We start from the raw sequence: 12399 nt of genomic DNA, 5'->3' as shown, positions 1-12399 counted from the left end.
CTTGAAAATATTCGTTGAATCGTTCTTAATAACGGTTTTGCTCAACTACTTTTATTTTGGATTACACCCAATACACCGACGCTCACCGGAAGGACATTCTGTCCTAAAATACTAGTATCATCCACCGTGCGTCGTTGGCTTATCTTTCTCTGTTTTACTCAAAGGTTAAAAAGGCCATAGAGAGCGTATTTCTCAACCGAATGATACCAAGTTTAGGTTTATTAGAAAGGTTTTGGAATTACTGACAAATCTGAATTGATTCCAATTGGTTTTATTAAACGATAAGCAATGTTAGCCGAAAATTAATTTCATTACTCTTAGGTTATTTTTGGAGAGTCTTTTGAGTGATTTATGAATCGGTTCAAAACGGTTAGGAACCGGTAAACAGTAAATGAGTTACTGCAAATAAAGAAAAATCTATAAGTGTATGCATTTCCTTATTAAAAATAGCTGGTTTTTGCTCTGAGCGTGTCAAATGATGTGGAAGTGTTTTCGAGGTATAAGCTTCTAAAGGTAGACTTTCACTCAGTTGGGTTACTATCTCATTCAGGTAGCAGTATCTACTACAAGTTGAAAATTAAAGCATTTCGCAAAGCTTATGACGCTTTACTATCACCTTTTTTCATAATTTTAAATAAACTCGAAGATTTCATTCTCAGCGCACATTAAAATTTTTCACTTTCAGTTTTTCAGCTTTTATGAAGTTCGTAACAGCTATTTTTATGTTGGACTTTAGATGAGGGTCTCTCATGACAGTAAATGTATATCTGAAAACTTTTGTTCCATAACAAATACCGTTTTTCAGACTAAAGTATCCTAAATTTTGCTTTACAAATAATGTTGTTGTCTTTTTTATTTTCTCTGGTTTATCTACTTTGTAAGGGGTTGTCGAAGTTCCGAAATATTTATCCCAAACGCTTTGATCAATAATATTCATTAAGGCAAGAATAATCAGTTGAATTATTTCGCTTTTGGAGATGGATAGAAATAATTATCGTTTAGATTTAGAATAATAATAAATAATTGCGAAGAAAAGAATAAAGAAGGGAAATAGTGCTAATTTAGGCTAAATGTCAATGGAAAATTGGATGTGAAATTAGAAATGAAAGAAAGTGTGTAAATTGTGTGCTTTGCAGACCACAATCCCATGTGAAACATTACCATATAAAGCAAAATGCTCGGATGGAGTACTATCTGTCGGAGAAGCATTGCTGTGAATCAATTCCCGACCTAATCAACTACCATCGTCACAATTCCGGTGGCTTGGCGTGTCGCCTCAAGTGTTCGCCCTGTGACAGACCAATTCCCACCACGGCTGGCCTCTCGCACGACAAATGGGAGATCCATCCGTCGGAGCTGATGCTGCTGGAGGAGCTGGGTTCTGGGCAATTTGGGGTCGTGCGCCGCGGTAAGTGGCGTGGATCAATTGACACGGCCGTGAAAATGATGAAAGTGGGAACAATGTCCGAAGATGATTTCATTGAGGAAGCTAAAGTGATGACGTGAGTAACAAGCATCTCCAAGAGATCCGTGAGAATTGTGTCAAGATTCTCATGATGATACATCTCTTTTCTTCCCTATTTCTCCTCCATCTCATTCACTTGCTTATTTGTTTGTTTGTTTGTTTTTTTTTTCTTCCTTTACTTTTTCGTAGGAAACTGCAAAATCAAAATCTCGTGCAATTGTATGGTGTCTGCTCAAAGCATCGTCCCATTTACATTGTGACTGAGTACATGAAGCATGGATCGCTGCTGAATTACTTGAGGCGACATGAACAGTCGCTGATTGGGAACATGGGACTCTTGCTGGACATGTGTATTCAGGTAAGAAGTTACTTCTTGTATTTATTACCCCAATCACGATATTTGTTATTTTTGAATCATCAAACTATTACACCTATTTAATTGCTTCCTTCTATTTGCTTTCTTTTGGCTCTCTGTTATTTTCGATATTTCACCTCAACCGGCAATAACGGAAAGTAATATCCGCGTGATAAACGAAGAAAAGTAACCCAATAACACCTTTTACAATTACAAATTCTTAGAAAGTCTGGAAATTAGCAAAAAGATGAAATATTTTGTTCATTTCACTCGAGATTTCTAAGTAAAATTTATGAAAACAATTAAATCAATTCCCAATCATTACCGGTTTCAAGACCTTTCAAATGAATCTAATTTTGATCAAATCGGCTGAGAAATAAACTATTCGGACTGGTTTTACGTCCTTGGCTTTGAGGAAATCCAAGATGGCGCTTGTGTTCAAGGAGAAATTTGAAGGAAAAATAGAGATGACCAAAGACAATAAATCGAAGAAAACAGATAAACAACCTGCGTTATTCCTTCTTGAACGATAGTTTTCTTGTTTTCGAGCAATTATAGTGAAAGTATAGCTAGAGTTATGACCTGCGCCGACTTCGTAAATTATTTGACAATAAAAAACAGAATTGATTTCCTTCTTTTATTTGCATTGTGCTGAATCGGTAAAAGAATTCGGCACATTAAAAGAGAGGTTTTCAGGAATGTTTTCTAAAAATTTGCAATATTCTATATACTTCGGGAGAGCAACACTCTAGCTCCCAATAGACCTTTCAGGTGCCTTCCAGATGCGTCCTTGTAACCCGACGTAGACTGGTTCGAGTCTTCTGAAGCATCGCATTAAGTCTGACTGTCAATCGCTTCCAATGCTCATTGCAGTGGGAGTTTATTCGAAGCTATGAATTCCCAGACGAAGAGCGTGCAATGCAAAATTCGGTCCACGATCTCGGAATTAGTAGATACAAAGGTCTCTTGGAAGGGCCGTCCTTACCAACATAGGCCGGTTGACCTGTGCATAACGAACGACAGATAAACAGCTTAAGACTTAAGGTAGTTCAGTAATGTCTAACCCAGAATTTTACCGGCCCGAAGGAAGATACGATCGAAGCGCCAAATGTCAAATACACACCTTATAACGGAGTTAAATGCTCTATTTAGCATATTTAAAATGGTCTTGTCAGTGCCAAAGTAAAGTTCTGCACCATACATAAAGTATGGTACGAACTATTCTCTCTTTATGCTTTTGTTAAGTAAATTATTTTTGGATAATGCAAACAACCTGAGAAAGATTCGTACCGTTTTTACTCTGAAAGAGAGTTACCAACGCTAAGACAACGGGGGCTGCTACTCAAATTTGTAGGGAGAAAGTGATCATGCTTCGTACGATTCCAAGCAAGCTTCGTATTGACTAAATTTTTCCTATACACTGCTGGCAATAATCATAGCTCCACTTTTTCATACTGGAAAAACTTTGAAATTTTTTTTTTTTGGAAAAAAATAAAAAAAATCATTTGAAGGTATTTTGAAACCGATATGAAAAATTGCCATTTGAATTTAATACCGTTAGAACTGTGAGTACTGTGATAGAATCTTTATCAAAATGGCGATTTTCGGGTGGCAATAATTATAGCTCCACTCAATAAATTTGGCTTCAGGGTATTTATTTTCAATCAGTGAAGGTAAATATCTTTTAGTAATTCAATTAATAACTTTATTAAGCTAAATAGAATCATTTTTATAAAGTTTTTCATGAATTTTGCTGAAATTTTGTAAGAAAAATGTTTAATGAACAAAAATAAGGGATTAATTAAGGTCTTGAAAGGGATGGAAATTGACAACCAAAAAATTTCCATAAAAATGACAAGATCCTATCCTTGGAGTGGTTTAAAATGCATATATGTCGGCAATATGGACAAATTCTGATGAAAGGTGATAGGATCTTGTCAATTTTATGGATATTTTTTGGTTGTCAATTTCCATCCCTTTCAAGACCTTAATTAATCCCTTATTTTTGTTCATTAAACATTTTTCTTACAAAATTTCAGCAAAATTCATGAAAAACTTTATAAAAATGATTCTATTTAGCTTAATAAAGTTATTAATTGAATTACTAAAAGATATTTACCTTCACTGATTGAAAATAAATACCCTGAAGCGAAATTTATTGAGTGGAGCTATAATTATTGCCACCCGAAAATCGCCATTTTGATAAAGATTCTATCACAGTACTCACAGTTCTAACGATATGAAATTCAAGTGGTAATTTTTCATATCGGTTTGAAAATACCTTCAAATGATATTTTTATTTTTTTTCCAAAAAAAATTTTTTTTCAAAGTTTTTCCAGTATGAAAAAGTGTAGCTATGATTATTGCCAGCAGTATATTTCTCAGTAATTGTGTCTCATAGCATTTATATTTTAAAAATCAGAGGAAAATACCCCGTTTTTAAACATTAAACAAGTTTAGTCATTACTTAACTTGGCATCGTACGAAGCATGGGCACTTTCACCTATTTGTCAAATTTTCTTTTAAAAATTCCAGCTCAAAAAACTTTAGGAAATTGAGGTAATCCCGATGCTTTTCATAGAATGCGACTTTAACGCTTGTTTTTGGACTAATGAAATGGATGAAATACATTTTCCCCATTCTAAATCAATAGAGTTATTCTTTGTTTCATTTAGAATCATAATAGAAAAAGAATTTTAGCAATAATATTGAAGAAAATTTATAAAATTACGATAATATTAATATATGCGCAAGAACCTTACCGCGATGCTTTTGTCTAACTCCGTTGAATTCGATCAAACTCGGATGCTCATTTTAAGGAAAAGTTTAACAAGAATTGACGGAAACACTAGACCTTACTTGACTTTCGCAATTTTATTCTTTACGACGTTTCTAGGATGAATGTCCTCTTCATCAGGTATCGAATTTTGTTGGGAAAATCACGTACAGGCGAGAAATGGTTACACTTTTTGGGACTTGGATCACAGATTGCACTTTTAAGTTCACCATTCGATTGATAATAATTTAGTACTGTATTTATCATGAAAACAATGACGTTTCCATTTGGGGTAGCGAAAAATTTCCATTTGGAGCAGGTTTTGAATTAACTTAATTTACCCTATTTTAGTGTAGTAATTTTTAGTCGCATTTTCTTTTTACACATGACAATAACCTTGAATTATACTTTCTAAAAGTTTCTCAAGGTTGAAAGTTCTTTTGACTTCAAACGGCGTATTTCTCAATTTATTTGGACTATTGCTGATTTATTGGAAAGGTCTTTGAATTATGGAGAAGTTTAAGTCACTTTGAACCGTTTATCGATCGGTAATAAACCGATAATTGTTTTTTGTTTCGAAAATCAATTTTTGCTAAGTATCAAAAGCTAAGTCTTTTGCGTTCCATTCGGCGCGCAATGCATTTTTTCTCGAGACGTTTCTTCTCTGTTCTCTTGGGTCATACCTGCATAGAACGTGAATTAAGAGCTTTGCTGAATGAGGGACATTGGTTTTATTTTTGAAATTGTAGGTCTGCAAAGGTATGGCATATCTGGAGCGACACAACTACATCCATCGCGATTTGGCGGCGCGCAATTGTCTGGTCGGGAGTGAAAATGTTGTGAAGGTGGCAGACTTTGGCTTAGCCCGATATGTTCTCGATGATCAGTACACGAGTTCGGGCGGCACAAAGTTTCCCATCAAATGGGCCCCACCTGAAGTCCTCAACTACACGCGTTTCTCCTCAAAGAGTGACGTCTGGGCTTATGGTGAGTGTTTTTGCAATCACAATTAATTGCTTCTTCTCTGATCTCCCTTTCTGTCTCTCCCCTGTCCCCAATGGTGTGTCTCAGGTGTTCTGATGTGGGAAGTGTTCACTTGTGGCAAGATGCCGTACGGTCGTCTCAAAAACACCGAAGTTGTCGAACGTGTTCAGCGTGGCATAATCCTTGAGCGACCGAAGGCATGTGCTAAGGAGATTTATGATGTAAGTTATTTGCACTTTGATACAAATTTCATTTCAGTGAATTTAATAAGATAATTTCTTGTTTTACTTTTTGCCCTGACGCCTTTTCTTCCGGAATATGGTGTGCAGATAATGAAAAAGTGCTGGGCACATAGTCCGGAAGATAGGCCATCATTTAGAGTGCTGAAGGAGCAACTAGTGCTTGTGGCACAAGGACTCACAGACTAAATAATTTGCGATATTTTTCCACCTTTGATTTTCCTTTAAAGAAAAAAAAAATAAAGAAAAAAGGAATTTTAAGGTGGAAGAACAAGAATTTTAAGAAAAAAAACATTGATATAATGAAACCTAGTATGAAAACTCTAATCGACTTTATTGCATTTTATTAATACAATTTAATAATGAATGAAATGAGATAGAGAAGAAATGACACATTACTGATCTCCATATTAATTAGTAAAAAAAAAAGAAGAAAATTAAAAGAAAAAGAGGAAATAAAAAAATTAATATAATGAAAATACATTCTTCAAAACTTCTAACTCAAATGATATATTCCAAGATTTTTACATGGATAGATCTTTGATATTTATTTCCTACGTTGGGTGTCTGCGGAAATAATTTAATGTGTTTTGATGTGAAGCATTTTATGGGAGGTTATCAGTCTTTTTTCCATTTAAACTAGTTCAAAGAAAATTGGATTTTATTGCAATTCAGGTTATTTTATCAAATTAAAACTGAATGACAGATTTTTAATTGAAAAACCATGAGAATTTTAGCTCAATGCTTCCTAAGAGGGACCATTAACTTCATTCCGAAATCATTTTAATGTCCATTGATTTCTGTTCTGATCCATTGAATTGCAACGCTGATGGAGCTATTACATTGCAAAATATTTAATAATAATAATAATAAAAGAAATTCGGCATTGAACGTTTCATTTTGCTTGTTTATCATGTCACTTGCACTACAAAAAGATCTTGAAACTTGACTGAAATTTTCCTAATGTTTTCTGATTTTTAGTACAGACATCAGGCTTGGTTTTCCTGTTCCTAAAAGAATTTTAACATTCCACAAGAACAGTCAGACCATATTCCAAATTGATTACACTTGTTCATATAATTGGAATATCTGTATTGAAGAGATATTTTAGTACATGTGTGTTCTAAAATATTTTTTTCAAAATTTATACAGGTTGGAGATATTCCATCGCAAAAATATTACTTAGAAAGTAACTAGGGTGAAAAGAACGTCTATTGACACTTTAAGAACTCGTGTCAGCACCTATTGACACCCTACTCTATACCATTTTTAAATATGAAAATTGAACATCTCTGTTTATAGTAAAAAGTATATTACAGAAAAAACATTATATTACTTATATTTTACTAGATACATTAAAAAAATTTCAATATTTTGACAAAAGTGTCAATAGGGGTTCCCTGTCGAACAGACGTTTCTCCGACCCTATTTGGAAAAGTTTTAAATTTTTCATTGGAAAAATGTTTCTTAATCGTGTACTAAACGTTTAAGAAAATTTAAGAACGTGCGTGTGCTAAATTCTACTCTGAAAAAAAAAATTGTCAAGAAAGATTCGGCAAGAGAATGTTTTTCCACTCCGAATATGGAAAAGTTTTGGTAAATCAGCGGAAAACTGGATTTTATTAAAAATTGTCAAATGAATATTTTTGAAAAAAATTTGACAGAAAACAAGATCCATTTGTCCGCTTACAAAAAGTTTTTTTTTTATTTTTTCAATAATATCTGTGAAATTTTGAAAATTTAGAATTTGTACTACAGGAAAAAAACCCTCAGGAACATTCATAATTTTGTAGTCAATGAAAAATCTTTTAGTACATGAGTGTACTAAAATATTTAAGACTATTAAATTTAGTTTATTTAATTCGAAACAGTGATATTCAAATAGGAAAATAATCATTTTAAACTAAAACGAAATAATTTAGAGATGAGTGTGTTTAAAAATTAGCACATGTACTAATCCAAATTGAAAAAAATGAGTTGAGAATTAAATTTATCATCAAGAAGTCTCAAGCTTGAGACTCTAATCTTTCTTAAGAACTTCTCTACGTTATTTGCTTCCAATCTTTGCTCCACATCCTCTTCATTTAACTGAAAATCTCGCGAGAAAAATTATTGAATAAGAAACTACATTTTCATATTAAAAAAAATATACACTACCTTCCAAAAAGTCCTTTTTAGGATTTTGAAGGAGAAAAGGTCAAGTCATTAACATTTTTTTGTCAATTGAAGGTTAAATTAATTCACGAAAATGCTAATATGGTTTCTGACGTACTGATAGATCAGAATGCTTTTGATGCCGAACTCTTCCATAATTATTACTATTTGATATTTTGAAATATACTAGCTCAGTGTCAAGGGGTGATTGAATGTATTACTCATGGTGTACTTATACGCCGATTTATCCGTATTTGTGGAAGAATGCACAAATATCTGGAGATATTTGTTCATGAACCCGCAAGATCTGGTAATCTTTGTACTAAAAACGAGCAATCTGGCGATATTTGTGCAAGAATCTGCGAGTTGTAGTAATTTTTGTACTAAAATCGTGCGATCTGGCAATCTTTGTTCTAAAATCTCGTAATCTGGCGATATATGACAAGATGTTTGTGCTAAATTGCGCAATTTTGCAATATTTGTGCTAATATCGAAAGATCTGGCGATATTTGCACTAGAATCGTGGAAATTTGCATTTTTTGTACTAAAATTGTGCAATCTCGCAGAGGATTTGACGATATTTGTGCAAGAATCTGAAAGATCATGTGATTATTGCACTAAAATCGAGCAACCAGTTGTCTTGATATTACAGACAAATGATGTGGCGATATTTGTGCAATAACACGCGCAGGATTTGGCGATTTTTGTACTAAAATTCTGCAATCTAGCTATCTTCGGATCTTTGTGCTAAAATCAGGGGATCTGTAGGAAGAATATACAAGATCTAGTTATTTTTGTACCAAAATCTTGCTGAGACCTGGCGATATTAGACGAGATATTTTTGATGAATTGCGCAATTTTGCGATATTTGTGCTAAAATCGAAAGATCTGGCGATATTTGTACTAAAATAGTGGAAATTGACGGTTTTCGTACTAGAATTATGCAATATGGCAGAGGATCTGACAATATTTGTGTAATAATCTGAAAGATCTTGTAATTATACTACTAAAATCGAGCAACCTGCTGTCGTTGTGCTAAAATCGTATGAACTTGCTGTATTTGTTCAATAACACGGGGAAGATCTGCTGATTTTTGCGCTAGAATTCTGCAGTCTCACTGTCTTTGGATCTTTGTGCTAATATCAATGGATCTAGGAATAATGTTTGAATAATCTGCAATATCTAGTAATTTTTGTACTAAAATCATGCGATTTGGCAATCTTTGTGCTGAAATCACGAGATCTTGCGGTAGTTAATGAGATGTTTATGCTAAGTTGCGTATTTTTGCAATATTTATCCTAAAATCGAAGATCTAGCGATAGTTGTGCAAGAATCCACGAGATCTTGTTATTTTTGTAGTAAAATCGGGCAACCTGTCGACGTCGTTGTGCTAAAATCGCGTGATCTTCCAGTATTTGTGCAATAGCACGCGCAAGATTTGGCGATTTTTGTACTAAAATTCCGCAGTCTCGCTCTCTTCGGATTTATGTGCTAATATCAGTGGATCTAGCAATACTTATGTATGAATAATTTGCAATATCTGGTAATTTTTGTACTAAAATCGTGCAATCTGGCAATTTTTGTGCTGAAATCTCGAGATCTAGCGGTAGTTAATGAAATGTTTATGCTAATTTGCGCATTTTTGCAAAATTTGTGCTAAAATCGAAGATCTGGCGATATTTGTACAAGAATCCACGAGATCTTATTATTTTTGTACTAAAATAGGGAAACCTGCCGTCGTCGTTGTGCTAAATTCGTGTAATCTTCATCTTTTGGTATTTGTGCAATAACACGCGCAAGATCTTGGGTTTTTTTTACTAAAATGCTGCAATCTCGCTATCTTCCGATCTTTGTACTAAAATCGGAGGGCCTTGAAATGCTTATGATGAACCTGCGAGATCTTGCAATATTTGTGCTCAAATTTCGGTATCTTGCGATTTTTGTACTAAAACCATGCGATCCGTCAATCTGTACTATAATTACGCGATTTTTGCGCTTATTGCTCACCAAAATGCCTTCTTAATCATCTCTTGCACATCAGTTTAATGTTATTGTCTTTAAAATGGAAAAATCTATTCAAGTATTAGCAACTTTTCAATTTGATTGTCCATTTTCAAGAAGAATCATAAAATCAGCATTGCAAATCGATTCCATTATTCCAATTGGCAAGTTTTATTTGACAAAAAGTACATTCCTTTCAGTATTAAATTAATACTCATTTAGTACTAAAACTTAAAAAAACTTGTCGGATAATTTCAAACAGAATCCCTCTTTCCATTTAGTGTTTTTTTTTGCAAAAGAATGCATAAACGATCTAATCAGACACCCTTTTTTGTATTCTACTTACGAAATAATTATTTTTAATTGTTTTTTTTTATATAGTGTTTCCTATCAATAATCGTGGATACGAGTAAAATGCTTCAATACCATAAATAAAGGTTTTCAAAGTGTAATAAATAATATTTGTCGAAGAAACAGATAAGAATGATATATAAACGATATATGGGAAGGAAAGTAAAGTCGCTTGATAGTGTATTATGGGAGAGAAAGCGGGGGGTGAAAAATGTGTTTTTACAATTTAGTAAGAGAGAGGAAAATCCTAATCAAAATGCCATTTTTTTGGACAAAATCACTGAGTATTTATGGACAAAAGAAAATGGGAAATACGATGTATTATCTCTCAGAAAAAAAATATTTAGATCATAAGGAATGAAAGAAATTCACGATAAAACATTGTCTTGCATTATTTTGTGCATTGTATCGAATTGTAGAGAATTTCTTTTCTATTTTAGCTTTTTATTATTTCTCTATCCTGAATTTCCTAGAGAAAAAGGGAATTTTTTCAATAGTCATATTTCTATGGACTTTAAAAAAAAATAATTAGAAAACTCTAAAAAAGATATTCAAAGTAAATAAATGAATAATAAAAAAAAAACAAACGGCAAAAAAATCTACGGACTTAATCTACTAGAAAGCAGGAACAGAATAATTCTTATTCTCGCAATTTTTGTCGATGCTACATAAAAAAATGACCATTTAATAAAACTTTTTAATAAATGTTTCGCTAAGAAAAAAATAATTCCGCACGATGTGAATGGAATACGCGAATTGCATAGACTAAGTAAAAAAAAAACAAGTAATAATAAAATAAAGCAGGATTTCAGTGAATAATATTCAACTTACAGACTTTTAAAAAAATAATTAAGAAATGACAAAAAAAAACGGTGAGAAAATGAAACCATCAAACATGAGTGTGATTTTCGAAATATTTTATCAATAGACAATTTTACTTATAGAAAGGAAAAAATTTATACATTTTACACTAAACTTGGATAGTTAAGGTGAAATAATGTTTCTTAATTTGATAAAATTTTTATTTCATGGAATAAAGAAAAAGAAATGACAAATATAAATGTGCTAAATTTATACAATTTTCCACATAATTCCATATCAAACAACATTTAAAAGACATTTTTATGAGATAGAAAGCTCAAGAAATGTAACTCAAACCGTCTTGCATTATTTACAAAAAAAAAGAAAAGAGAAACATAAAATTAAATAATTTTTAAAATGACTCCAGTACATATGAAAAATCAACTATTCGATATTTATAATGAATAAAATACGTTCCGAAGACATAAATCTTCCAAGTATAAAAAAAAATCAATTCCAAAATAAAAAAAGACATCTTTCTTCCGAAAAAATGTTTTCCATACGAAAAGAAAAATTTTTAGACGGGAAAAATAGTAAAAGCAGGAATTTAAAAGACGAGGAAAATAAATTCACAATAAATGAGCGAAGCACAAAATGAATTTTTGATACAAAACAGTGTTTTTCGTATAAATGCGCGATTTTTTCCACAAGTGGAACATTTTTTACGCAAGAACAATGATGTAACAATTTAACTACTCTTATACTTACAATATTAGGTATACATAACAGGAGGAATATCATCATTAAAAGTAAATGTAAAAGAAAAATGCTTCTTTCATTTGGGCCCCTCTTGAGCCGAAACTTAGGCAAAATTTTTCCAAGGAAATTAACACGAGAAATTGTGATTCATTTTCGCATTGGAACGGCTTTTTGGAGCTTTCTTGTGTGGTCGAATGTGGGAAGGCTGAAGCAATTAGGTGTGTTCTATTTGGTGACAACCATCAACATCGAGTTTCAATCAATTTCTTTGTTCCAACTCTGAGGGAACAGCAATAGTTTTTTTGGAAGTTCAATTTGTGGAACTTGTGGAAGACAGGGCTCCTTTTCGTACGAACGTAACTTTCTTTAATAAATTTTACATTTTGAAGGGAAGTAGTGAGCCCAAACAGAAGTAGATTTTGATTCTCCAATAGTGTCTTGGATAAAAGGTATTTGCACAAAAAGTCGTTGAAGTTCGAAGAATTCAAATTCAATTTCGAATTTTCATACTAAA

At 32.7% G+C, this 12399-nt stretch overlaps 1 protein-coding gene across 5 annotated transcripts in view; it reads left to right on the top strand.

The window, feature by feature from the left end:
* LOC129805941 (tyrosine-protein kinase Btk29A) overlaps positions 1-11369 on the top strand; it is a 108796-nt gene extending 97427 nt beyond the window's left edge. For all 5 annotated transcript variants that reach the window (XM_055854227.1, XM_055854230.1, XM_055854228.1 and 2 more), the window contains 5 exons: positions 1137-1502; positions 1655-1823; positions 5346-5583; positions 5668-5801; positions 5910-11369. In XM_055854227.1, coding sequence (XP_055710202.1) covers positions 1137-1502; positions 1655-1823; positions 5346-5583; positions 5668-5801; positions 5910-6008 — 1006 coding nt within the window. In that variant the 3' untranslated portion in view covers positions 6009-11369. The remainder of the gene's footprint in view (positions 1-1136; positions 1503-1654; positions 1824-5345; positions 5584-5667; positions 5802-5909) is intronic.
* Positions 11370-12399: the final 1030 nt, after the last annotated feature.

This window comes from Phlebotomus papatasi, chromosome 3 (genome assembly GCF_024763615.1).
Source record: "Phlebotomus papatasi isolate M1 chromosome 3, Ppap_2.1, whole genome shotgun sequence".
Taxonomy (NCBI): Eukaryota; Metazoa; Arthropoda; class Insecta; order Diptera; family Psychodidae; genus Phlebotomus; species Phlebotomus papatasi.
The sequence above is the reverse complement of the archived record's forward strand: the minus strand, read 5'-3'. Positions and strand labels throughout refer to the sequence as shown.